Below are 26,280 nucleotides of genomic sequence, written 5' to 3' on the forward strand. Positions count from 1 at the left end.
AAATAATAGAATTAATATAAAACACCTTAAAAATATATAAATGGCAACAACACTGTGGATATAAATACATTTGCAATATTAAAAATATATTAAAATATCTATAAGTTTTAGAACACTAATAAGAAAGCTCTAAAATAAGAATAAGTGGTAAATTAAATTTGCAACACTTATGGAGATGAATATAAATTGGTAATAACAATAAACATTTATGTAAAATTAAAAAAGCAATACAAAAGATTTTGCATAACATTAGATTTAATTTTTTTATAAGTATGTTAGTTGATATTTTATTAGATTTAAAAAATCATTTTTTAGATCATAATGTTTAATAGTTTTAGGCGATTTATAATTTTGAGTTTAATTTTTTTCGTTGTGTTCAGATTGTGGTGCCTGATTTGGCTCCATAATTGGTTGTTGAAGCTGTTGAAATGGTTGTTGATTTGGTGCTATTACTGGTTGTGGTTGTTGGAATGGTTGTTGTTGGTACACCAATTGGGGTTGGTAATCTTAAAACAAATAAAAAAATTGTACCACGTCATTATTTGGTTTTTACTAAAATCTGCAAAAAAATCTTATTTCAGTTTATTTAAATACAAAAAAAGTTTAACTTACATTGTTGGCCTGATGCAACATAGTTTGGTGGAATTTGGTTTGTGTAAATTAGCTGGGTGGGCTGAAAATAAAATTTAAATAATTTAAACATTGTTAACAGAATTTAATACAAACTTCTATTTACTTAGAGTTGCAACAAAAAAGTTATAAAATTAATTTTTAGATGTAATTTAAAACAAGTTTTTTTGTTATAGCAATATAGAAAATGGCCTGAATAATAATATAATTTATATTCAAAATTAATTGAATGATATGGCAATATTTAAATTACCTTTTTTTTAAAAAATAATGTAAAAAAACTATAGAAAATATTGTAAAAATGTACATTTTAAAATGCGAATTAATACTTGTTTTTTTATAGAAATATTTTAAAATTTGGATTATTTGCATTGCATCAATATTAAAATTGTATTAATTCTAAGTAATGTACTTACAGCATTGTTTCCAATACAGCAGTTAAGTCCAACACAACAGTACGAAGAATGAATTATGCTTACAACTAGGGCAGAGAATCCAATCACAGCTAAAAAAGAACTAAGAACTGTGCCCTATAATCAAAAAATTAAGTTGTAATTAGTTTTTTTTAAATAAAATAAATTAAGATTAAATTCATTTATAAGTTTACTTGGTAAAAGTTATTAATTTAATAAATGTTTTTTTTTTTTTGATGTAGTGGCAAAAAAATAAACATACTATCTATTTTGTTTTGAAATAAGTTAACAAATAAATGGAATAAATCTTAAACTCAAAATAAGCCTACACTAGAATATATTAAAATTATCTTCATACTAACAAATTCGAATTATTGCAATAAAAAATATCCGTTTATGGCCAACCCTTACACTATATATAAAACAACTAAATAAAGTTTAAACTTACTGCAGTAGACCCAACAATAGCTCCAACAATTGCAAATGCAAAAACATTGACTTGACCAAGAGCAGATAGAATTGACATTACCATACCAGCAATTACCTAAAATAAGATACTGTTTAATATATATTTCTTTAATTTAAAACTGTTACAATAACAAAGACTAGGAAAATCATATTATTGGTATTTTGCTAAAATATTATCAAAGCCAGCATAAAAAAACAGTAACTTCTAGGGATGTGTCGAGCCGAGTGCTCGGGCTCGTACTCGTGTACGAGCCCAGACATTTTTAAAGGCTCGGTTTTTGCCGAGCTTTCACGTTAAATATCCGAGCATTATCAACTAAATTAATTTTTTTCTTTTCGGTAAATTATAATGGAAATCAAACGCCGTGCAGTGTTATAACTTTTTAAATACAATAGTTTTATATTTCACACTCCGAAAATTCGTCGGTTCACCGATAAATATACTAATATGTATATATTAGTGTATTTATCTATATAATATATACATATTAGTATCTCTATGGTTTAATTATATCACGCGAGATATGACGTTGTTATTCAATTGTTGTCACGCCGCCAACAAGTGTTTTTATTGAAAGACTTTTTAGTACAGCGGAAGCTATTGCTAGCCCGCTTCGTAACCGGTTAACTCCTGAGCATATCGAAATACTTACATTTCTTCATGTGAATTTACGCAAGCTCAAGTAAATTTTCGCATTTTAATACAAACTACAACACTAACCCAAGTTCAGTCTATTTTAATTTTCTTAAAACAGGTAAAGTTTGACGTTTCACCGTACGTTCTAACGATTTTAAATCGCTTCTTTAAATAAAGCAATATAATTTTAAATTATTTATCTTTAGCGGGCTTGCAGGGGTAATAACATTTAATTCAAGTAATTAAAAAAAATCTTGTAAAAAATCGTGTCCACAACAAAAATTTATGTATTTTTTTCGGGCATACATTTTGCGTTACGTATCGAAAGGTCACTTAGGTATTTATTTTCGCTATTCAAAAGCTCGTATTGCTCGGCCGAGCTTTTTTAAAATTAAGATGCTCGTACGAGCCGAGCTTTTTACGATTTGGCACATCCCTAGTAACTTCTTATTTAAATTAATATACAAACTTACAATGCAGTTTGTTGGGTGTTTTGCTGATGCTACACCTAGACCTCCAGCAACTACAGTCTAATAAATAAAATTTATTTAAAGCACAATATAAAAAATAATATTGATACAGGTTTTGACTGTATTAATACCATATATACATTTTATTATATTCAACATAATGGATAATAGTGATAGTGTTAAAGAATAAACTTTTGTTGAATAAAGTTATTTTATAGACAACAAAAATTGTTTTTAATTTGATTTTAACAATATTCTTAGCTCCAAAAATAATTAAGGCAAATTAATTAAAGAAAATAGGTCAGTTTCAATGACTAACATGGTTTTATATATTGGGTAATAAATAGCTTATCGATGAGAAGTAATATTTAATTTAAATTTTCTGTTTAAACAGTTATAAAAAATAATATTGCCTAGGCTATTCAGTAAATATTACAAATACGTTTATTATACTTTAATAGCAAATTAACCCAAGAACATTTACCAAAAATTACATCAAGAATCAATTTTTAATTTAAATTCAATGTCAATATTAAGGAAATGTTAAAATTCAAATTTCAGTAAATTGCAGTACTTAAAGAGTATGGGATAAATTTTTTTAATATAGATAAGTTTTGCTTTTCATGCTAAGTTTTTTTTTTTTTGCAAAAAAAATTTAAAAAAAAAGTACAACAAACGGATCAGAGAGAGCAAAATAAGGTTATTTTCCTATGTCTGCCAGCAAATGACTTATGATGATGACGTCGTGCATCATGTGACTCGCGAGCGTTGGGACTTTCCCTATTTACAATATTTACCTTCAAATCCCGGTATCTCAAAAACTACTTGACCAATTTTAAAATAATTGTATCCTCGTGCAAGTTGGAAAAATTCCAAAATAATTAAAAAAAAAACTCTGCGACCGAACCATCTCTTTAAATTTTTGGTAAAATTTTTTTTTATAAAAATCTAAAACTAAAAATAAAACTTACAAATGCGCCGCCCCAAATTCCAGATCCAACATATGAATAATAATCCGTGTAATATCGACTTAAAGATGCAACAATAATTAAAGTTATTCCCAAAATAATACACAACCCGCCAAGAACAATTTGAGCAATCTGTAAACAAAATTACCACATTTTAATATTTGCATATGTTTAACTTGTTTTTTTTTTCACTCATATTAGCCTTATTAATTTGGTCAGCAATTTAATTTTACTTACCCCTAACCCTTTAAAAACCTTGGCATGTTTTGCAGCTGGATTTGGTTGTTGGACTGCTTGAATAATTTGAATTTGTGGGCTACCTTGCGGCATGCTTGTTTGCGGTACAACAGTTTGTGACATCTTTACAAAATTTCACTCTGTAAAAAAAAAATTGTTGTAGATTTTTAAAATAAATAAAACAATTAACAAATTTCTTTCTTAATATAGACAATCTTTCTGAATATTCTTTAATTTATGTAATTTTTCGACACAATCATTTTAACTTTTATAAGGCTAAAACATAATTGCGGGTAACTAAATGATTAAATAATGGCTTAACAATATGATGTCATTTTTAGCAGTCCACCTAATTGATTGATTGACGTACTAAACAATACCTCATTTAAATCTTGCTGTATAAATATATGTACATACTTAAACATGACACAAAACAAGGCAATTTAACATCATTTTAATCTAACCACATTATGGAATGGCAACTGTTAAATACAAATGTACAATAGCCCTTAAAGCTAACTCATTTGTTCAGTTCTGTTTTATATCACTTTAAATATAGGCTTTTGTGTAATAGCAATAAATTTTTAAATTAATAATAAAAAAACTTTTATATCCTACATAGGTATTTATTGTTTAATACCACTTTTAAATATTATATAATTACTATTATATAGCCTATATAATTACAACATATTAAGATCATAAAAAAAAACTTAAACTGCTATTTTTAATTAAATATAATATTAAAAAAAAGTCAAAATCGCCATTAAAAACAACTTTTAATTTTTTAAATTTTAATTCCACAACAACTATTAAAAATTACAAAAATGCAATTATTTATTTTTTGAGAAGCATTTGATATCAACCGAAACCACGTTAGCTTTAATTACTTTTCATTTCCTGTCATTTCCTAGTAATGCTATTGGCTATTTTATAAATGATTTCAAAATCTATTTATATACATAAAACATTATGATAACATGATTTTAAAGGGAAGGTACGCACTGTTAAACTATAAAATAAGTAACCACTCTAGTGCAAAATTTTAAATTTGAATTTAAATAAAAAAGATAATGTAAATAAATTAAAATTATATTTTAAAGTTTAAATACTTCGTGAAACTTACTTAAAATAAAGAATTCCAAAAATTCCAATAATTTGTTGTTGGCATAAAATCCAATACTCTAATTGAAAAGAAATCTTTACATAACGGAGCACCAAATTTTTCTTTATTAATGTTACAACCTATCACCTAAAAACCTGCAAATTCAAAAAATCAAAAGTTTTTCCACAGATAAATTAAAAATAATGTGTAATTTGGATGGATCTGTTAAAAGAAAATAGATAAAGTCATTAAAAATCAAAAGTAAATACCGACATTGATTTTACACAACATTATTTGGTAAATTTTTACAACATTTTATCCAGTACAACAATAATAAAAATAGACAATTAATAAAATAAAAAGAAAGAGTGAAAAATCACAAAGGTTTATGCTTACTGTAATCAAAAAAACATAATATTTTGGCTTAGAAAAATGTTAAATAATATAGTTTGCAATTTAAAACAGGTGTAAATTAGTTTAGTAATCATAATTTAACAAATCCCACTGTTATTTTGATTAGACTCACTAACAACCAACCTACAAGCATTACTAATATTTAAATATGACATCACAACACCCCATCTAAACTCAATTAACTTATAACATGCATTACACATGTTTATTTAATAACATATATTTTTTTTGCTACTGTATATTAATAATAAACCTTTCTTAGTATTAACCCCATTTGATTTAATCTGACTTTGTGTAACGTTTATAATCAAAATGAACAAGTTAGTTGTAAGTTTGATAATTTTAAGTGTAAATGTTGTAAACGCGCAACAATGGTATGCATATGAAGGTGTAGAATATTATTTTGGATCAACTGTTACTGGTTATGACATAGCAAATACAAGATGTATGGAATTAAATGCTATGTTGGCAACTCTTAAAACTTCTGGAATTCAGAGTTTCATTAATCAAACAATATTTTCAATCAAAGGTAAAAAATAACTAAAAAAGTTTTTTTGCTTATATTTAAGTATATTATTAATAAAAATTGACATGTTATTAAAGGACAATACTTACAATATTATATCGGGCTAACTCGGCAAGTTCCAGACCAAGACAATTCCCCTTTTATTTGGTCTGATGGAACAATTTTAACTAGTGACCAGTCTAACTGGGATAGAGATAATGCAAGTAATGTATATGAGCCTAATAATGCTGGTGCTAGGAATGAAAATTGTGCCTTAGTTAAAGGTTGGACTTCTAAATGGTTCGATTATAAATGCAAATATCAAGCAAAATTTATTTGCCAAAGAAATTTACCAAGTAAGTCAGATTTATGACAGGCTTTAAGTGTTCCATGCACAAACTTTTATAGAACTTTTTGTTTTAAAGCAACAATAATTTTTACTAACAATAAACATAAACTGATTGTTAACTTAGTTACAACAACAATCACAACAACCCCAACAACTACAACCTTAACTGCAACAAACACAACTACAGCAACCACATTAACTACAACAATCTCAACAGCAAAAGAAACTTTAAATACAACAACAACAGAACCAAAAACATTAACCCGTCCAAACCCGACAACTAAACTACAACAATCACAAGTTAATAATAATTATAACAAACTTTTATAACAAATACTATAGCTAATCCTTATAAAATTAGTTACAGTGAATAATTCGGTTTTTGGTAAGCCATCTTATAAAGTGAAAATTAACTTTATGTTTAGGGCAATAATCCACTTACAATTCCATTTGCAATTACTGCAACACTACTACTTATTTCGATACTTGCCCATCTATATCTTCTTTATAAAAGAAAAAAAACTCAAAACCAACCAAGTAAATATCTTATATGGTAGCAGTTAAATTAAAGTGAAATATATTATGTCTTTAAAAACAAAACAGTTGTTAAGATCCATTTATTTGGAGTACTAATGTTACAGCAGTTAAATTAAATTGCTATATAAAAATTCAAAAACTTTAATTTCTTTTTGACAGATAATCGAAAAGTGCAAAATACTTCTAACCAACAAGAAAGTATTTACGAAAATCATAAAATCTAAAACTTTTAATATAAAAGTATGGAAACAAGTTAACCAAATTTAATTTTTTTTATAAAATTTGGAGTTACAAAAATGTTTCAATGCAAAAATTTATTGCAACAAAAATGTTATTTTATATGACTAAATGTGAAGTGAAAACTAAGTAAAACAATGTTGTTTTATTTTACAACAATGTTTGTGTTGTAATCATTTTGTGTCAGATATGTTTTATCATTGTTTGTTATATTTAAAATAGTCTTGATACTATTTAAAATTTCCATTAGACATCATTATAATGTTATTAAATAAACATGTGCAATGCATGACTGTGTGTTAATGTTTGCAGGCTTTTTATGTTTTAAGAACACCACCGTTTTTCATATACACCTACTTATAACCAACCTACATATTATTCAACTATGACATCACAACAGCATGTCTTAATCTAAACACAATTTTACACATCTAAGCAGTATGACAACAAAAACTTTCTTATTTATTTTTATGTATGATCATTATAAGAGTGGTATTTAGTTGGTATTTAGTTAAGTGTGGCACTTAATAAGACTAAGTGTAACAGGTATTGTACTTAAAATGAACAAGTTAGTTTTAAGTTTGATGATTTTAAGTTTAAATGTTGTAAATGGACAACAATGGTATGCATATGAAGGTGTAGAATATCATTTTGGACCCATTGTTAATAGTTACGACTCAGCAAAAACAAGATGTACAGAATTAAATGCTAAGTTGGTAACTCTTAAAACTTCTAAAATTCGTGGTTTTATTAATCAAACAATGTATTTGATCAAAGGTAAAAATATTAAATAAGTTTTTCTGTTTATATCTGAGTATAATATTAACAAAAATTTATATGTTATTTAAGGACAAAGTTCAAGTTATTATATCGGCCTAACTCGACAAATTCCAAACCAAAACAATTCTTCTTTTATTTGGTCTGATGGGACAACTCTAACTAGTAGCCAGTCTAACTGGGACACTTATGAACCTAATAATGGGGGTGGTGGGAATGAAGACTGTGCCCGTATTAAAAGATGGTCCATAAAGTGGGCTGATAATAAATGCAATGAGCAAGAAAGATATATTTGCCAACGACATTTACCAAGTAATTAATATTTAGGTCATGTTTTAGGTGGTTAAGTTTAAAGAAATGCACAAAACTTATTATTTGAATTTTCAATCACAAAGCAACAATAATATTCACCAAAATTTAACAAAAATTGATTGTTAACATAGCTACAACAACAACAACCACAAAAACAAAAGTGACAACAATTCCAACATCAGCTACAACAACCCTGACAATGACTGTGACAAAAATGTTTACAAATACAACAACAGAACCAACAACATTAACCAATCTAAATCTGGCAACAACAAATCCTACAACTAAACTACATCAATGTGAAGTAAACAACAACTTTAAATTCACTTTTTAGCATAACTATAAAATAGATAAATTAATATAAAGTTAATAATCAGAATAAATACTTTCTAATTAAGTAAAAATCAATTTTATGTTTAGAGCAATAATCCATTTACAGTTGCATTTGCAATTACTGGAACGCTTCTACTTTTTTCAGTTCTTGTAAATCTCTACCTACTTTATAACAGAAAAAAGATTCAAAATCCACCAGGTAAATATTTTAAAAAGCAGCTGTAAAATAAATGTGATATATAATATAAACATAACAGTTTTTAAGCATCTACTCATTTGTAACACAAATGTTACAGCAGTTAACTTTGTTTCTTATATACAGATAATCAAAAAATACAGAAAACTTCCAACCAACAAGAAAGTATTTATGAAAATCATAAAATCTAACACTTTTAATATAAAAGCCTGCAAATATGTTAACCAAATGTTATGTTTTTTTATTGCATCAAACAAAAAACAGAACTTTTTGGCATATATATTTGCCAATTACAAACCAGGCAAAAATCCCTTCTTAAAAATTGCAATTTAACCTTTATGTAAAAACCATTATAGTTGGTACATTGACAGAATAAACCAGAAATAATTGAATTTATTATCTAACCATTAAATTAATAGAAGAGACAGTTAAATTGATGGAATAAAAAAAAATTGATCCATTGTATTTAGTATTTATAAATTTCCTATCTAATATATGATAATCTCTATATGTATTTACAGAAGGCAAAATAAATATAAAAACTGTAATGCCAATGTTTTTTCCTTCTACACCCACTAATATAGAACTAACACTTATATCATTAATATTTAATAAATAAATAAAAACATGATGTCTTAATTGTAACACAATTAACTTTTAACCTACATTACAGATGTTTATATAATAACTAAAAGGATGTTGTGTTAGTAAATCTTATCAATAAATAGCCAAGAAACATGAACAAAAGTTCATTAAGTCAAAGTTTAAGTAGCCTTAATTTAAATATGAACAAGTTAGTTTTAAGTTTGATGATTTTAAGTTTAAATGTTGTAAATGGGCAACAATGGTATGCATATGAAGGAGTAGAATATAACTTTGGATCAAGTTTGACTACTTATGAAACAGCAAAAACCAACTGTGCATTTTTAAATGCTTCATTAGCAACTCTTAAAACCTCTGAAATTCGTGATTTTATTCAACAAACCTTAAATTCAACAGGAGGTAAAAGAAATGAAGTTTATTATGAAAAAAACTCTATTTTTCTATATTTAAGTAAATTTTACTAAATAACAGCATTATTTCATTGAAGGTTCAGGTTCAAATTATTACATTGGCCTTACTCGAAAAATTCCAAACCAAGATAATTCCTCCTTTATTTGGTCTGATGGAACAAATCTAACTAGTGACCAGTCTAACTGGGATAGAGATAATGCAAGTAATGTATTTGAGCCTAATAATGGTGGTGCTGAGAATGAAAATTGTGTACTTATTAAAGGTTGGAGTTCTAAATGGTTCGATTACAGTTGTAACGAATATAATGAAAAATTTATTTGCCAGCGTACACTACCAAGTAAGTATTATTTAAGGAAAAAAATTTAAAGAAGTTAAATCACTGAAATTATTGCTCAAAATTAACAACCACTCTAAATAAAACATAAATTGTTAACTTAGCCACAACAACAACTGCAACAATCCCTACAACCAAAACAACTACTACAACAATCCCTACAACCAAAACAACTACTACTACAATCCCTACAACTACAACTAAAACAATAACTACAACAATCCCTACAACAAAAACAACACCTACAACAATCCCTACAGCTACAACAGTTCCTACAACAAAAACAACACTTACAACAATCCCTACAACCAAAACAACAATAATAGAAACAGCCAAAAAAATAAGAATAACTACATAAGCAACCACAACAACAAAACCTTCAACTGAACAAAAACAACAACAATTCCAGGTTATAATTAACATACAAAAACCCAATATGATTGTATTGTTGGTTTATCATAGATGACAACACTAAAGTTAATAGTCTAAAGTGTTTAGTTAATATTTTTTTAACCATGTAAAAATTACTTTTTAGACCAACCTACTTATAGTATCATTGGCAATAACAGGATCATTTTTATTCAACTCCCTCCTTGTGAATTTTGTTTTACTCTACAAATTGAAAACAAAGACAACCACAAAATGTAAATATTTTTATAAAATGTTACCATAGCATATAATATTATTTTTGCTATATTACAAACTGTAAAATTTAAATTTTTTGGATTTTTTTTTAGATGATTTAAAGAAAACACAGAATATTCCCCAAAAACAAGAAATTATTTACGAAAATCATAAAATCTAAAACTTTTAAAATAAAAGCCTGTAAATAAAGGAACCAAATGTATAATGTTTTATAGTATGCAATAAACTAGCATATTTGGCACACAGAAACCATTTATGATTTAACCTTCATGTGACAGTAATAGCCAAAATTATAAAAAAAAATAATCCTAATGTAAATATAATAAAAAAATATTGCATAAAATAAACCGAGCAAATAAAAAATATTATATAAACCATTATGTTTATTATTTTTATTTAAAATTTCTTATGTAATGCATATAAGTCCTTATATTTACAGGATGCAAAATAAACATTTAAACTGTAACACCAATGTCTTTTCCTTTTACACCTACTCATATTAATTAACACATTTGTTATTATTATTTTATAAATAAATAAAAAACATGATCGTCTAAAACTTAACACAATTAACTTATAACCTACATTACACATGTTTATACAATAACTAAAAGGACGTTGTGTTAATACCCACTTATAGTATCATTGGCAATAAGTAAATTATCTTTATATTCCTGTTAATCTTATGTTTTTAACCCGCTTAAAAAAAGGAAAAATTAAAATATTTCTGTATAGTTGCATATTACCCAAAAAAAAAATTAAAATATGTCAACCAAAAAAATTAAAATATTTCTGTATAGTTGCATATTAACAAGTAGTACTCATTTACTCAATAATACAGTTTTTATAAAATGCTTTTTGAAGTTAAAATAATGTTTTATAACATTTAACATACATTTTTGCTATATTAGAAATCTTAAAATTTTCTATGATTTCATTATTATAGATGCTTTAAAAAAAACACGAAATACTTGAAAGAATTTATGCAAAACCATACAATTTAAAACTTAAAAAAACGGCAGTTTGTTAACCAGGCGTATAATGCTTTAAGTCTAAAACTAAAAAAAGACGCATTTTTGCATATACAAATATAAGTTTTATAGTAGAGTACCTAATCCCAGCATTATGTTTGGATTATAGTGCTTAAAAGTAATTCCTATTTACAACAAAAATGTGACGTTAAAACCACAATGTTAAAACCACAAAACCAGTTTATACCATCATGTTTTATAATCTTATCTGTTATTAGTTTTTTAAACTGTTAAAGTATTGGTCATAATGATTATGCCTATATAATAATGTTAAAAACACGATGCATGTTATTAAGTTTTCCTACACTCTGTAAAAATAACATTTAAATGACAAACAAAAAATAAATACTAGGTTTTTAATTACACCTACTAATAATTTATTACCAAGTATTCTTCTAAATCTGTAACATGACAATACTATGACAGATTATAGGCAACTTATAACATGTATTACACATGTTTATTCACACACATGAAATTTTATAATATCAAATCTTCATATAAATAGTCAAAAATAATAATTACATTTTTATTATTAGTTAAAATTTTGCAAAGCAACCTTAACTTAAAAATGTACAAGTTAATTTTAATTTTAATAATTTTAAATTTAAATGTTGTGAATAGGCAACAATGGTATACATATGAGAGTGTAGAATATTACTTTGGATTAGATGTTTTAAGTTATGACTTAGCAAACAAAAGATGTACAGAATTAAATGCTATGTTGGCAACTCTTAAAACTTCTGGAATTCAGAAATTTATTCAACAAACAATTACTTCAATTAAAGGTAAATAAATAGGCTATAAAAATAAGTATTTAATACATATATAGTATTTTGTTTTACATTCAGGCAATTAACTTAATATTCTACTGACAGATAAATTTATATTTTATTTAAGAACAAAGTTCAAAATATTACATTGGACTAACTCGACAAATTCCAAAGCAAACCAACTTTTCCTTTTTTTGGTCTGATGGGACAACTTTAACTAAGGAGCAATCTAACTGGGACTATGGTGAACCTAATAATGGGAAAAGTGGGAATGAAGATTGTGTCTTAGTTAAAAGTTGGAGTTTTAAGTGGGCCGACCTGTATTGCAATGTGCAAGCAAAATTTATTTGCCAAAAAAATTTACCAAGTAAGTCAGATTTAGATTAGGTTTTAGATAGTTTAATAAAAATACATTTTTAAGCAACAGTAACTTTAATTAAAACTAACACAAACTAATTGCTAACTTAGTGACAACAACAACAACAACAACTACAACCTCAACTGCAACAACAACAATCACAACAGTTTTAACAACAAGAGTAACTTTAAATACAACAACAACAACAGGACCAACAACATTAACCCAGTCAAACCCAACAACTACAAATTTTACAACTGAACAACAATCACAGGTTAACAATAACTTAAATCAAACTTATACAATAATTATTATATACATACAAAATTAATTTTAGTTAATAATTTTAAAAAAAGGCCATTTAATTAAACAAAAATAACTTTTATGTTTAGAACAACTCACAGTTTCATTGACAATTACTGAAACACTTCCATTCATTCCTATTCTTTCCAATTTCTAACTACTTTATAACAGAAAAAAGACTCAAAATCTACAAAGTAAATATCTTATATAGCACCTTTAAATAAATTTAAAATTTAATATGTTTTCAAACACAAAACAGTTTTTAGGCATCTACACATTTGAAAGACTAATAAAACAGCAATGAATTTTGGTTGATATATAAAATTATTAAATTGTTAATTTACCTCATTTCTTTTTGACAGATAATCAAAAAGTGCAGAATAATTCCAACCAACAAGAAAGTATTTACGAAAATCATAAAATCTAATACTTTTAATATAAAAGTATGGAAACAAGTTAACCAAATTTAATTTTTTTATTGCATACCTCAACCAAAAAAATTAATGTTTTGGCATATATTTTTGCAAATGACTTTAAATTTATTGTAACATATGATTGATTTTGCATTTTAAAATGTATGACATATGTTACAGGGCTAGTTATAAGATGTAATTTTTAATACGACTGTGTTAATTTTTTTTTTTTATATATGATTCCTTTTTTAGATAATTTAAAGAAAAAATAAAAACCATAATATCTAAAACTTCGAAAAAAAACATGTTAATATCGTACACCAAAATTTGATTTCTAAAACTTAAAAAAAAACATCATAGTATTGTACATCAAAATTAAAAAAAAAACATGTATATAAATAAATTAATAAAACAGTAAACAGACAAAAAATTTTACTAAAAAAATATGTTATGTAGAAAATTAAATTAAAATAAGAGGGGACAAAATGTTTTAAGCAAAAAATTATTGCAACAAAAATGTAATTTCATATATATAACTAAATGTATTGTGAAACTAAGTAAAATAATGTTGTTTTATTTTAAAACAATGTGTATGTTGTAATCATTTTGTGTCAGATATGTTTTATCACTGTTTGTTATATTTAAAATAGTCTTAATACTATTTAAAATGTCCATTAGACATCATTATAATGTTATTAAACAAACATGTACAATGCATGACTGTGTGTTAGTGTTTGTAGGCTCTTTATATTTTTAAACACCACTTTTTTTCAAATACACCTACTTATAACCAACCTACATATTATTCAACTATGACATCACAACACCGTGTCTTATCTAAACACAATTTTACACATTTAAGCAGTATGACAACAAAAACTTTCTTATTTATTTTTATGTATGAATATTATAAGAGTAGTATTTAGTTTCATAAGACTAAGTGTAACAGGTATTGTACTTAAAATGAACAAGTTAGTTTTAAGTTTGATGATTTTAAGTTTAAATATTGTAAATGGGCAACAATGGTATACATATGAGGGTGTAAAATATCACTTTAGAGCAGATGTTTATAGTTATGACACAGCAAAAACAAAATGCACAGAATTAAATGCTAGATTGGCAACTCTTAAAAATTCTGAAATTCGAGGTTTTATTAATCAAACAATATATTTAATCAAAGGTAAAAATATTAAATAAGTTTTTCTGTTTATATCTGAGCATAATATTAACAAAAATTTATATGTTATTAAAGGACAAAGTTCAAGATATTATATTGGTCTTACTCGACAAATTCCAAACCAAGACAATTCCCCTTTTATTTGGTCTGATGGAACAACTTTAACTGTTGACCAATCTAACTGGGACAGATATGGTGGGGTGATGGAACCTAATAATGGGGGTGCTAAAAATGAAAATTGTGTTTTAGTTAAAGGTTGGTTTTCAAAGTGGGCTGATATTAAATGCAATGAGCAGGCAAGATTTATTTGCCAACGACATTTACCAAGTAATTAATATTTAGGTCATGTTTTAGGTGGTTATATTTAAAGAAATGCACAAAACTTATTAATTGAATTTTCAATCACAAGGCAACAATAATATTCAGCAAAATTTAACAAAAATTGATTGTTAACATAGCTACAACAACAACAACCACAAAAACAAAAGTAACAACAATTCCAACATCAGCTACAACAACCCTGACAATGACTGTAACAAAAATGTTTACAAATACAACAACAGAACCAACAACATTAAGTAATCTAAATCTGGCAACAACAAATCCTACAACTAAACTACATCAATGTGAAGTAAATAACAACTTAATATCCACTTTTTAGCATAACTATAAAACAGATAAATTATTATAAAGTTAATAATTAGAATAAATACATTCTAATAAAGTAAAAATTAATTTTATGTTTAGAGCAATAATCCACTCACAGTTGCATTTGCAATTACTGGAACGCTTCTACTTTTTTCAGTTCTTGTAAATCTCTACCTACTTTATAACAGAAAAAAGACTCAAAATCCACCAGGTAAATATTTTAAAAAGCAGCTGTAAAATAAATGTGATATATAATATAAACATAACAGTTTTTAAGCATCTAAGTATTTGTAACACAAATGTTACAGCAGTTAACTTTGATTCTTTTATACAGATAATCAAAAAATACAGAAAACTTCCAACCAACAAGAAAGTATTTATGAAAATCATAAAATCTAACACTTTTAATATAAAAGCCTGCAAATATGTTAACCAAATGTTATGTTTTTTTATTGCATCAAACAAAAAACAGAACTTTTTGGTATATATATTTGCCAATTACAAACCAGGCAAAAATCCCTTCTTAAAAATTGCAATTTAACCTTTATGTAAAAACCATTATAGTTGGTACATTGACAGAATAAACCAGAAATAATTGAATTTATTATCTAACCATTAAATTAATAGAATAGACAGTTAAATTGATGGAATAAAAAAAATTGATCCATTGTATTTAGTATTTATTCTATTACAAATTTCCTATCTAATATATGATAATCTCTATATGTATTTACAGAAGGCAAAATAAATATAAAAACTGTAATTCCAATGTTTTTTCCTTCTACACCCACTAATATAGAACTGACACATATATTATTATTGTTTAATAAATTTATAAAAACATGATTGTCTTAATTGTAACACAATCAACTTTTAACATGCATTACAGATGTTTATATAATAACTAAAAGGATGTTGTGTTAGTAAATCTTATCAATAAATAGCCAAGAAACATGAACAAAAGTTCATTAAGTCAAAGTTTAAGTAGCCTTAATTTTAAATATGAACAACTTAATTTTAAGTTTAATGATTTTAAGTTTAAATGTTGTAAATGGGCAACAATGGTATGCATATGAGGGAGTAGAATATAACTTTGGATCAAGTTTGACTACTTATGAAACAGCAAAAACCAACTGTGCATTTTTAAATGCTTCGTTAGCAACTCTTAAAACCTCTGAAATTCGTGATTTTATTCAACAAACCTTGAATTCAACAGGAGGTAAAAGAAACGAAGTTTAATATGAAAAATATTTTTCCATATTTAGATAAATTTTACTAAATAACAGCATTATTTCATTGAAGGTTCAGGTTCAAATTATTATATTGGCCTTACTCGAAAAATTCCAAACCAAGATAATTCCTCCTTTATTTGGTCTGATGGAACAAATCTAACTAGTGACCAGTCTAACTGGGATAGAGATAATGCAAGTAATGTATATGAACCAAATAATGCTGGTGCTGGGAATGAAAATTGTGTACTTATTAAAGGTTGGACTTCTAAATGGTTCGATTACAGTTGTAACGAATATAATGAAAAATTTATTTGTCAGCGTACACTACCAAGTAAGTATTATTTAAGAAAAAATTTTAAAGGAGTTGAAAATAAATCACTGAAATTATTGCTTAAAAATAACAACCAGTCCAAATAAAACAATTATAAATTCTTAACTTAGCTACAACAACAATAGCAACAACATCTACAACAATCCCTACAACTAAAACAACAACTATCCCTAAAACTACAACTACAACAATCCTTATAACTACAATAATCCCTACAGCTACAACAGACCCTACAGTAAAAACAACATCTACAACAATCCCTACAGCTACAACAGACCCTACAACCAAAACAACACCTACAACAATCCCTACAACCAAAACAACAACAATAGAAACTGTGCAAAAAACAAGTGTAACCAAAGAAACAACAACAACAACACCTTCAACTAAACAAAAACAACAACAATCCCAGGTTATAATTAACATACAAAAACCCATTATGATTGTATTGTTGGTTTATTATAGATGACAACACTAAAGTTAATAGTCTAAAGTGTTTAGTTAATATTTTTTTAACCATGTAAAAATTACTTTTTAGACCAACCTACTTATAGTATCATTGGCAATAACAGGATCATTTTTATTCAACTCCCTCCTTGTGAATTTTGTTTTACTCTACAAATTGAAAACAAAGACAACCACAAAATGTAAATATCTTTATAAAATGTTACCATAGCATATAATATTATTTTTGCTATATTACAAACTGTAAAATTTAAATTTTTTGGATTTTTTTTTAGATGATTTAAAGAAAACACAGAATATTCCCCAAAAACAAGAAATTATTTACGAAAATCATAAAATCTAAAACTTTTAAAATAAAAGCCTGTAAATAAAGGAACCAAATGTATAATGTTTTATAGTATGCAATAAACTAGCATATTTGGCACACAGAAACCATTTATGATTTAACCTTCATGTGACAGTATTAGCCAAAATTATAAAAAAAAATAATCCTAATGTAAATATAATAAAAAAATATTGCATAAAATAAACCGAGTAAATAAAAAATATCATATAAACCATTTTAGTTATTATTTTTATTTAAAATTTTATTATGTAATGCATATAAGTCCTTATATTTACAGGATGCAAAATAAATATTTAAACTGTAACACCAATGTCTTTTCCTTTTACACCTACTCTTATTTAACCAACACATTTGTTATTATTATCTTATAAATAAATAAAAACATGATCGCCTAAAACTTAACACAATTAACTCATAACCTACATTACACATGTTTATATATTAACTTAAAGAATGTTGTGTTAGTACCCACTTGTAGTATCATTGACAATAAGTAATATTTTTTTTATCCGTGTTAATCTTATGTTTTTTACCAGCTTAAAAAAAGGAAAAATTAAAATATTTCTGTATAGTTGCATAGAGTTTTTATAAAATGCTTTTTGACGTTAAAATAGTGTTTTATAACATTTAACATACATTTTTGCTATATGAGAAACCATAAAATTTTATATGATTTCATTATTATAGATGCTTTAAAAAAAAAAAACGAAATACTTAAAAGAATTTAAATGCAAAACCATAGAATTTAAAACTTTAAATAAAAAAACAGCAATTTGTTAACCAGGCGTGTAATGCTTTAAGTCTAAAACTAAAAAATGACGCATTTTTGCATATACAAATATAAGTTTTATAGTAGAGTACCTAAACCCAGCATTATGTTTGGATTATAGTGCTTAAATGTAATTCCTATTTATAATAAAAACGTGACGTTAAAACCATAATGTCGGTGTCCAGTTTATACCATCATGTTTTGTTATCTAATCTGTTATTAGTTTTTTAAACTGTTAAAGTATTGGTCATAGTTGATTATGTCTATATAATAATGTTAAAAACTCGATGCATGTTATTAAGTACTCCTACACTACGTAAAAATAACATTTGAATGAAAATTACACCCACTAATAATTGACAACCATGTATATTACAATTTTAACATAACAATACCATGACTAAACAACTAACATGCTTTACACATGTTTATTTAATAACACAGGGAATTTTAGGTGTCAAACCTTTATATAAATAGTCAAGAATAACAATTACATTTTTATTATTAGTTGAAATTTTGCAAAGCAACCTTAATTTAAATATGAACAAGTTAGTTTTAAGTTTGATGATTTTAAGTATAAATGTTGTAAATGGGCAACAATGGTATGCATATGAGGGTGTAGAATATTACTTTGGACCAGAACAAATTTTAACAAGTAAGTAAGATTTATAACAGGCTTTAAGTGTTTTATGCACAACTTTTTATAGAACTTTTCTTTTTAAGGCAACAATATTTTTTACTAAAAAAAAACACATAAGCTGATTGTTAATTTAGCTTTAACAACAATCACAACAACTTCAACAACAACAACTACAACCTCAACTACAACAAAAACAACTACAGCAACCCCATTAACTACAACAATCTCAACAGCAAAAGTAACTTCAAATACAACAACAACAGAACCAACAACATTAACCCAGTCAAACCTGACAGCTACAATTCCCACAACTAAACTACAACAAGCACAGGTTAATAATAAATATAACCAGCTTTTATAACAAATACTATATACTTATAAAATTAGTTTTAGTTAATAATTCGGTTTTTGGTAAGCAATCTAATAAAGTAAAAATTACTTTTATGTTTAGGGCAATAATCCACTTACAATTCTATTTGCAATTACTGCATCACTACTACTTATTTCAGTACTTGCTCATCTATATCTTCTTTATAAAAGAAAAGAAACTCAAAACCAACCAAGTAAATATCTTATATGGTAGCAGTTAAATTAAAGTGAAGTATAATTTGTCTTAAAAAACAAAACAGTTTTTAGGCATCTACTCATTTGGAGTACTAATGTTACAGCAGTTAATTTTAGTTGCTTTATAAAAATTTAAAATTGTTAATTTACTTAATTTCTTTTTGACAGATAATCAAAAAGTGCAAAATACTTCTAACCAACAAGAAAGTATTTACGAAAATCATAAAATCTAAAACTTTTAATATAAAAGTATGGAAACAAGTTTACCAAATTTAATTTTTTTTATTGTATGTCTTAACCAACAAAATGAAATTTTTGGCATACATATTTGCGAATGACTTTAAATTTATTGTAACATGCGATTGATTTTGCATTTTAAAATGTACAACTTATGTTACAGAGCTAATATTAAGATGGAATTTTTAATATGACTGTGTTAAAATTTCCTATTTTTTTATATATTATTCCATTTTCAGATAATTTAAAGAAAACACAAAAACCATAATATCTAAAACTTTTAAAATATAAGCATGTTAATATCTTATCTAAATGTATATGTTTTTTCATTTTATGCTTTTTATACTTATATACCATACTTTAAAAAGAAAACAGTGTAATTAAATAAAGCAGTGAATAGATTTGCAAAAAAATTCACTAAAAAAATATGTTGTACAAAATAAAAATAAAATTTGGAGATACAAAAAAGTTTCAATGCAAAAATTTATTGCAACAAAAATGTAATTTCATATGACTAAATGTGAAGGTGAAACTAAATAAAATAATATTGTTTTATTTTACAACAATGTGTGTATTGTAATCATTTTGTGTCAGATATGTTTTTTTCATTGTTTGTTATATTTAAAATAGTCTTGATACTATTTAAAATGTCAATGAGACATCATTATAATGTTATTAAATAGACATGTGCAATGCATGACAGTGTGTTAGTGTTTGTAGGCTCTTTATATTTTTAAACACCACTTTTTTTCAAATACACCTACTATTAACTTACCTACATATTATTCAACTATGACATCACAACACCATGTCTTATCTAAACACAATTTTACACATTTAAGCAGTATGACAACAAAAACTTTCTTATTTATTTTTATGTATAATCATTATAAGACTAGTTTTTAGTTTAATAAGACTAAGTGTAACAAGTATTGTACTTAAAATGAACAAGTTAGTTTTAAGTTTGATGATTTTAAGTTTAAATATTGTAAATGGGCAACAATGGTATACATATGAGGGTGTAAAATATCACTTTGGAGCAGATGTTTATAGTTATGACACAGCAAAAACAAAATGCACAGAATTAAATGCTAGATTGGCAACTCTTAAAACTTCTGAAATTCGAGGTTTTATTAATCAAACAATATATTTAATCAAAGGTAAAAATATTAAATTATTTTTTCTGCTTATATCTAAGTATAATATTAACAAAAATTAATATTTTATTTAAGGACAAAGTTCAAGATATTATATCGGCCTAACTCGACAATTTCCAAACCAAGATAATTCCCCTTTTATTTGATCTGATGGGACAAACTTAACTAGTGACCAAGCTAACTGGGACAGAGATAATGCAAGTAATGTATATGAGCCTAATAATGCTGGTGCTGGGAATGAAAATTGTGTACTTATTAAAGTTTGGAGTTCTAAATGGTTCGATTACAGTTGTAACAAATATAATGAAAAATTGATTTGTCAGCGTACACTACTGAGTAAGTATTAAAACCTTAAGAAGTTGAAAATTTTAAAGAAGTTAAAAATAAATCACTGAAATTATTGCTCAAAATTAACAATCACTCCAAATAAAACAATTATAAATTGTTAACTTAGCCACAACAACAATAGCAACAACATCTACAACAAACCCTACAACTAAAACAACATCTACAACAATTCCTACAACTAAAACAACAACTACAACAAAATCAACAACTACGACAATCCCTACAACTAAAACAACTACTACAACAATCCCTACAACAAAAACAACAACTACAACAATCCCTACAACTATAACAGACCCTATAACAAAAACAACACCTACAATAATCCCTACACATACAAAAATCCCTACAACCAAAACAACAACAATAGAAACAGCCAAAACAACAAATGTAACTAGAGAAACAACAACAAAACCGTCAACTGAACAAAAACAACAACAATCCCAGGTAATAATTAATATACAAAAACCCAATAAGATTGAATTGTTGGTTTATTATAAATGACAACACTAAAGTTAATAGTCTAAAGTGTTTAGTTAATATTTATTTAATCATGTAAAAATTACTTTTTAGATCAACCTACTGATAGTGTCATTGGCAATTACTGGATCATTTTTATTCAACTCCCTCCTTGTGAATTTTGTTTTACTCTACAAATTGAAAACAAAGATAAACACAAAATGTAAATATTTTTATAAAATGTTACCATAGCATATAATATTATTTTTGCTATATTCGAAACTGTAAAATTTTAATTTTTTGGATTTTTTTACAGATGATTTAAAGAAAACACAGAATATTCCCCAAAAACAAGAAATTATTTACAAAAATCACAAAATCTAAAACTTTTGAAAAAAAAGTCTGTAAATAATGGAACCAAGTCTATAATGTTTCATAATATGCAATAAACTAGCATATTTGGCACACAGAAACCAAATATAATTTATCCTTTATGTGACAGTAATAGCCAAAATTATAAAAAAAAATAATCCTAAAGTAAATATAATAAAAAAATATTGCATAAAATAAACCGAGCAAATAAAAAATATTATATATACCATCATATTTACTATTTTTATTAAAAATTTCTTATGTAATGCGTGTAGTCCTTATATTTACAGGATGCAAAATAAATATATTTAAACTGTAACACCAATGTCTTCCTTTTACACCTACTAATATTTAACCAACACATTTGTTATTATTATTTTATAAATAAATAAAAAACATGATCGTCTAAAACTTAACACAATTAACTTATAACCCACATTACACATGTTTATACAATAACCAAAAGGACGTTGTGTTAATACCCACTTATAGTATCATTGGCAATAAGTAAATTATCTTTATATTCCTGTTAATCTTATGTTTTTAACCCGCTTAAAAAAAGGAAAAATTAAAATATTTCTGTATAGTTGCATATTACCCAAAAAAAAAAATTAAAATATGTCAACCAAAAAAATTAAAATATTTCTGTATAGTTGCATATTGCCAAGTAGTACTCATTTACTCAATAATACAGTTTTTATAAAATGCTTTTTGAAGTTAAAATAATGTTTTATAACATTTAACATACATTTTGCTATATTAGAAATCAAAAAGTTTTATATTTTTTTTATTATAGGTGATTTAAAAAAATACATATAATACTTAAAAGAATTTATGCAAAACCATAGAATTTAAAACTTTAGATAAAAAACGGCAATTTGTTAACCAGGCGTATAATGCTTTAAGTCTAAAACTAAAAAATGACGCATTTTTGCATATACAAATATAAGTTTTATAGTAGAGTACCTAAACCCAGCATTATGTTTGGATTATAGTGCTTAAAAGTAATTCCTATTTACAATAAAAATGTGACGTTAAAACCACGATGTGGGTGACCAGTTTATACCATCATGTTTTGTTATCTAATCTGTTATTAGTTTTTTAAACTGTTAAAGTATTGGTCATAGTTGATTATGTCCATATATTAATGTTAAAAACACGATGCATGTTATTAAGTCTTCCTACACTACGTAAAAATAACATTTGAATGACAAAAAAAAATAAAAACTATGTTTTTAATAACACTCACTAATAGTAATAGTTTACAACCATGTGATATATTACAACTTTACCATTACAATACCATGACTAAACATGATTAACTAACATGCTGCACGCATGTTTATTTAATAACACATACAATTTTGTGATAATAAATTTTATATAAATAGTCAAAAATAATAGTTACATTTTTATTATTAGTTAAAATTTTGCAGAGCAACGTAAGTTTAAAAATGAACAAGTTAGTTTTAAGTTTAATGATTTTAAGTTTAAATGTTGTAAATGGGCAACAATGGTATAAATATGAGGGTGTAGAATATCACTTTGGACCTACAGTTAATAGTTATGACATAGCAAATACAAGATGCACAGAATTAAATGCTATGTTGGCAACTCTTAAAACTTCTGGAATTCGTGATTTTATTCAACAAACAATTACTTCAATTAGAGGTAAATAAATGTTAAAAAAAAATTATAAATAGTTTTTACCGTTTTGTATCTAAATAAACAATCCTATTACTAACAAAAAAAATTTTTAATTTAAGGAGAGAGCTTTAGATTCTGGATAGGCTTAACTCGTCAAATTCCAAACCAAGACAATTCCCCTTTTATTTGGTCTGATGGGACAACTTTAACTAGTGACCAAGCTAACTGGGACAGAGATAATGGGGCAATGGAACCCAATAATTATGGTATAGGAAACGAAAATTGTGTGTTATTAAGACCCTGGACTTCAAAGTGGAATGATATTAAATGTAATGAGCAAGAAAAATTTATTTGTCAACGAAATTTACCAAGTAAGTAATATTTTAATAATGTTTGTGGTGACTACTCAGAAAAATAATTATTTCAATTGAATGTAACAACTGTTAAGCATCAAAACTAATAAACAAAATAAATCTTCTATGTAGCTACAACAACTACACCAGCCCCAACAACAACAGGTTTTACAACAAAACAAAAAGTTCTACAACTTTGCCAAGAACAACAACAAAATTTACAGGTGAAAATTGATATCATTTTTACTAATAATATATTTTTGACCAATTTTAAAATAATTTTAGTTAATAGTCAGGCATCATGCTTTTAGTAAAGTATTGAATTATTGCATTTATGTTTAGAACACTTCACTTATAATAGGATGGGTAATTACTGGAGGATTCCTTTTTATTTCAATCCTCGCTAATCTTTACTTACTTTTTAAACTTACTAATTCTCATAACCCCAAAGGTAAATATATGTTAAGATAATTGTAAAACCTAGCTATACATAGATCTTTAACAAGCATTTTTTAACAGTCAAAATGTATATACATAATATAAAGAAAATTGTAAAATTTATATCTGTTTTTTATGCAGACAATTTAAAGAAAATTCAGAATTCTCCAAACGATCGAGAGAACATTTATGAAAACTTAAAAATTAAAATCAAAACATATGTTAACCAAATGTAGCCTACTGTGTTGTTTCTTTCATGCTAAACAAAATTAAAGTAGACATACACAGACCAGTCATTTAAGACTACCCTTAAATCCTGATATACTTTATAAGGTAGAAATAACTTACTAAACACCAATCGGTCTTTCCCCCCAAAAAATTTCAAAATGTCCAGAAATGATGTAAGATCCTAAAACTTCAGAAGAGCGCCCATATTTAAACAAATAAAATGTCAATGTAGCTACTGACAATAAACTCATTTATTCCAAAAACAATCAAAGACGCCTAGAAACTTAGTTACTAAAGCTCATTAACTTTCTGTAAAATAAACATAACACATTTACTAATTTTTTTAATAGATTATAATTTTTTTTTAATTTATTGTTTTTAACAATATACCTTCTGACATATATAATTTTATAAACATATTGTTTTGACTTTTAAAATATTATGTAACCGACCTTAATTAATTACAACTTTATACACCACTGAAAATTCATAGTTAACTTATTTTGTGCAATTATCTGTGACATTTTAATTAAATATTAGTTACGTTTACATATTTTTTTTTTTTTTTAATATATATCTTTATCCTCGATGTGGGAAAGTCGAATGCGCGACTTAAACATAGAGTAACATCAGTTGCTCAGACCCAGTCCCGAGTTGCCTGTGGCAGTTTGGGATATTATAGAGACTATAATTGCCTGGTAATTATGCTGCTGATTAAGTGCTTGCTCAGCAGAAGTTTATACCGTTTATATTGCCTTACTTAAGGGCGCTACAGCTTAAGATCAGTGGGAATTAAACCCACGACCTCATGTGTGGTGTAGAAAGTGTCCTTACCACTACACAGCTACACCACGCTGCCGGTATATATAAGAGATTAAATAACATCAAACTTATATTCTTGAAATCTCTCTTACAAATCTTTGGCTTAAAAAACAAGATTGATATTCAAGATATTAAGATAACCTTACTAAACCATTCTTATTAAAATTATAAAATATTGTCCATACAAAATATGTAAGTTTAATTTTTACTTGATATATTGGACGTTTCGTTTTTCTAACGACGCTAAATTGCTATTGTCGTAAGTTTTTACTTGATTTTATCGTAGCTGTTAAATTTAAATAAATCTTGTAACACAATATTTTTATAACGATCTTTTTTTTGTTTATTTTTCTTTTACAAATTCCCCGTTTTACTCACGTTGTCTAAAAAAAAACAAAGTTGTTTACTACGATATGGTTGAGTTAGTACTAGGTTTGCAACTTAAATTCAATTTATCCTCAAACTAATATTAGTTTAACAATTTCAAGCTAAGTTAAAATTTAATTTTATAGAAAACTAAAAGTAGTTTTATTAATTTACATAACAATTTATTTGCATATCTACAAAAAAGTACGATTTAAGTAGTTT

At 25.8% G+C, this 26,280-nt stretch overlaps 8 protein-coding genes and 1 long non-coding RNA gene across 11 annotated transcripts; 8 read left to right on the top strand and 1 right to left on the bottom strand.

Annotated features, from left to right (window-relative positions):
* Positions 1 to 38: 38 nt before the first annotated feature.
* On the bottom strand, positions 39 to 25,174 carry LOC145742817 (uncharacterized). Of its 2 annotated transcripts, XM_082560635.1 has the most exons (11): positions 24,991 to 25,174; positions 15,401 to 15,515; positions 14,743 to 14,861; positions 4,950 to 5,083; positions 3,824 to 3,963; positions 3,590 to 3,718; positions 2,622 to 2,678; positions 1,492 to 1,587; positions 1,047 to 1,160; positions 613 to 673; positions 39 to 506 (listed from the first exon to the last, which is right to left on the bottom strand). In XM_082560635.1, exons 5-11 carry the CDS (start codon positions 3,944 to 3,946, stop codon positions 358 to 360), a joined length of 729 nt encoding a protein of 242 aa, XP_082416761.1. In that variant the 5' UTR covers positions 3,947 to 3,963; positions 4,950 to 5,083; positions 14,743 to 14,861; positions 15,401 to 15,515; positions 24,991 to 25,174; the 3' UTR covers positions 39 to 357. The 2 variants fall into 2 exon arrangements, with proteins under 2 accessions (XP_082416761.1, XP_082416762.1); XM_082560636.1 differs by lacking the exons at positions 14,743 to 14,861; positions 15,401 to 15,515; positions 24,991 to 25,174 and adding an exon at positions 8,497 to 8,535.
* LOC145742814 (uncharacterized) lies at positions 7,459 to 9,169 on the top strand. The gene is made up of 5 exons (XM_082560631.1): positions 7,459 to 7,747; positions 7,820 to 8,059; positions 8,191 to 8,363; positions 8,480 to 8,591; positions 8,715 to 9,169. The coding sequence occupies exons 1-5, from the start codon at positions 7,531 to 7,533 to the stop codon at positions 8,777 to 8,779; spliced, it is 807 nt and encodes a 268-aa protein (XP_082416757.1). The 5' UTR covers positions 7,459 to 7,530; the 3' UTR covers positions 8,780 to 9,169.
* Positions 9,839 to 10,792, top strand: LOC145743581 (uncharacterized). The gene is made up of 3 exons (XR_014281026.1): positions 9,839 to 9,939; positions 10,472 to 10,580; positions 10,674 to 10,792. It is a non-coding gene; the product is annotated as an uncharacterized LOC145743581 (long non-coding RNA).
* Positions 11,894 to 13,532, top strand: LOC145741271 (hepatic lectin-like). The gene is made up of 6 exons (XM_082558832.1): positions 11,894 to 11,922; positions 12,237 to 12,400; positions 12,513 to 12,752; positions 12,854 to 13,017; positions 13,136 to 13,240; positions 13,409 to 13,532. The coding sequence occupies exons 1-5, from the start codon at positions 11,894 to 11,896 to the stop codon at positions 13,154 to 13,156; spliced, it is 618 nt and encodes a 205-aa protein (XP_082414958.1). The 3' UTR covers positions 13,157 to 13,240; positions 13,409 to 13,532.
* Positions 14,368 to 15,977, top strand: LOC145742813 (uncharacterized). 2 transcript variants are annotated; one of them, XM_082560629.1, is made up of 5 exons: positions 14,368 to 14,639; positions 14,712 to 14,963; positions 15,095 to 15,267; positions 15,384 to 15,495; positions 15,619 to 15,977. In XM_082560629.1, exons 1-5 carry the CDS (start codon positions 14,423 to 14,425, stop codon positions 15,681 to 15,683), a joined length of 819 nt encoding a protein of 272 aa, XP_082416755.1. In that variant the 5' UTR covers positions 14,368 to 14,422; the 3' UTR covers positions 15,684 to 15,977. The 2 variants fall into 2 exon arrangements, with proteins under 2 accessions (XP_082416755.1, XP_082416756.1); XM_082560630.1 differs by having other exon boundaries at positions 14,712 to 14,891.
* On the top strand, positions 16,197 to 17,596 carry LOC145741272 (uncharacterized). The gene is made up of 5 exons (XM_082558833.1): positions 16,197 to 16,207; positions 16,322 to 16,503; positions 16,587 to 16,847; positions 16,958 to 17,259; positions 17,588 to 17,596. The coding sequence occupies exons 1-5, from the start codon at positions 16,197 to 16,199 to the stop codon at positions 17,594 to 17,596; spliced, it is 765 nt and encodes a 254-aa protein (XP_082414959.1).
* LOC145743523 (uncharacterized) lies at positions 18,947 to 20,061 on the top strand. Its single transcript, XM_082561509.1, has 4 exons — positions 18,947 to 19,082; positions 19,202 to 19,398; positions 19,519 to 19,630; positions 19,800 to 20,061. The coding sequence occupies exons 1-4, from the start codon at positions 18,968 to 18,970 to the stop codon at positions 19,862 to 19,864; spliced, it is 489 nt and encodes a 162-aa protein (XP_082417635.1). The 5' UTR covers positions 18,947 to 18,967; the 3' UTR covers positions 19,865 to 20,061.
* On the top strand, positions 20,812 to 22,426 carry LOC145741276 (uncharacterized). Its single transcript, XM_082558836.1, has 5 exons — positions 20,812 to 20,819; positions 21,195 to 21,361; positions 21,480 to 21,820; positions 21,947 to 22,055; positions 22,149 to 22,426. The coding sequence occupies exons 1-5, from the start codon at positions 20,812 to 20,814 to the stop codon at positions 22,214 to 22,216; spliced, it is 693 nt and encodes a 230-aa protein (XP_082414962.1). The 3' UTR covers positions 22,217 to 22,426.
* LOC145742816 (layilin-like) lies at positions 23,636 to 25,419 on the top strand. Its single transcript, XM_082560634.1, has 5 exons — positions 23,636 to 23,875; positions 23,971 to 24,222; positions 24,337 to 24,428; positions 24,547 to 24,655; positions 24,784 to 25,419. Exons 1-5 carry the CDS (start codon positions 23,659 to 23,661, stop codon positions 24,876 to 24,878), a joined length of 765 nt encoding a protein of 254 aa, XP_082416760.1. The 5' UTR covers positions 23,636 to 23,658; the 3' UTR covers positions 24,879 to 25,419.
* Positions 25,420 to 26,280: the final 861 nt, after the last annotated feature.

This window comes from Corella eumyota, chromosome 2 (assembly GCF_963082875.1).
Source record: "Corella eumyota chromosome 2, kaCorEumy4.1, whole genome shotgun sequence".
Taxonomy (NCBI): Eukaryota; Metazoa; Chordata; class Ascidiacea; order Phlebobranchia; family Corellidae; genus Corella; species Corella eumyota.

Coding starts and splice junctions, on each gene's coding strand:
- LOC145742817 (XM_082560635.1), bottom strand. CDS start 3,946: ATGTCACAAACTGTTGTACCGCAAACAAGCATGCCGCAAGGTAGCCCA. Junction 1,588..2,621: donor AACACCCAACAAACTGCATT/GTAAGTTTGTAT, acceptor ATCTTATTTTAG/GTAATTGCTGGTATGGTAAT. Junction 1,161..1,491: donor CTATTGTTGGGTCTACTGCA/GTAAGTTTAAAC, acceptor TTTTGATTATAG/GGCACAGTTCTTAGTTCTTT.
- LOC145742814 (XM_082560631.1), top strand. CDS start 7,531: ATGAACAAGTTAGTTTTAAGTTTGATGATTTTAAGTTTAAATGTTGTA. Junction 7,748..7,819: donor AACAATGTATTTGATCAAAG/GTAAAAATATTA, acceptor ATGTTATTTAAG/GACAAAGTTCAAGTTATTAT. Junction 8,592..8,714: donor AAAGATTCAAAATCCACCAG/GTAAATATTTTA, acceptor TCTTATATACAG/ATAATCAAAAAATACAGAAA.
- LOC145741271 (XM_082558832.1), top strand. CDS start 11,894: ATGCATGTTATTAAGTTTTCCTACACTCT. Junction 12,401..12,512: donor AACAATTACTTCAATTAAAG/GTAAATAAATAG, acceptor ATTTTATTTAAG/AACAAAGTTCAAAATATTAC. Junction 12,753..12,853: donor TTGCCAAAAAAATTTACCAA/GTAAGTCAGATT, acceptor TTGCTAACTTAG/TGACAACAACAACAACAACA.
- LOC145742813 (XM_082560629.1), top strand. CDS start 14,423: ATGAACAAGTTAGTTTTAAGTTTGATGATTTTAAGTTTAAATATTGTA. Junction 14,640..14,711: donor AACAATATATTTAATCAAAG/GTAAAAATATTA, acceptor ATGTTATTAAAG/GACAAAGTTCAAGATATTAT. Junction 14,964..15,094: donor TTGCCAACGACATTTACCAA/GTAATTAATATT, acceptor TTGTTAACATAG/CTACAACAACAACAACCACA.
- LOC145741272 (XM_082558833.1), top strand. Junction 16,504..16,586: donor AACCTTGAATTCAACAGGAG/GTAAAAGAAACG, acceptor ATTTCATTGAAG/GTTCAGGTTCAAATTATTAT. Junction 16,848..16,957: donor TTGTCAGCGTACACTACCAA/GTAAGTATTATT, acceptor TTCTTAACTTAG/CTACAACAACAATAGCAACA.
- LOC145743523 (XM_082561509.1), top strand. CDS start 18,968: ATGAACAAGTTAGTTTTAAGTTTGATGATTTTAAGTATAAATGTTGTA. Junction 19,083..19,201: donor ACCAGAACAAATTTTAACAA/GTAAGTAAGATT, acceptor TTGTTAATTTAG/CTTTAACAACAATCACAACA. Junction 19,399..19,518: donor CTAAACTACAACAAGCACAG/GTTAATAATAAA, acceptor TTTTATGTTTAG/GGCAATAATCCACTTACAAT.
- LOC145741276 (XM_082558836.1), top strand. Junction 21,362..21,479: donor TTGTCAGCGTACACTACTGA/GTAAGTATTAAA, acceptor TTGTTAACTTAG/CCACAACAACAATAGCAACA. Junction 21,821..21,946: donor AAAAACAACAACAATCCCAG/GTAATAATTAAT, acceptor ATTACTTTTTAG/ATCAACCTACTGATAGTGTC.
- LOC145742816 (XM_082560634.1), top strand. CDS start 23,659: ATGAACAAGTTAGTTTTAAGTTTAATGATTTTAAGTTTAAATGTTGTA. Junction 23,876..23,970: donor AACAATTACTTCAATTAGAG/GTAAATAAATGT, acceptor TTTTAATTTAAG/GAGAGAGCTTTAGATTCTGG. Junction 24,223..24,336: donor TTGTCAACGAAATTTACCAA/GTAAGTAATATT, acceptor TCTTCTATGTAG/CTACAACAACTACACCAGCC.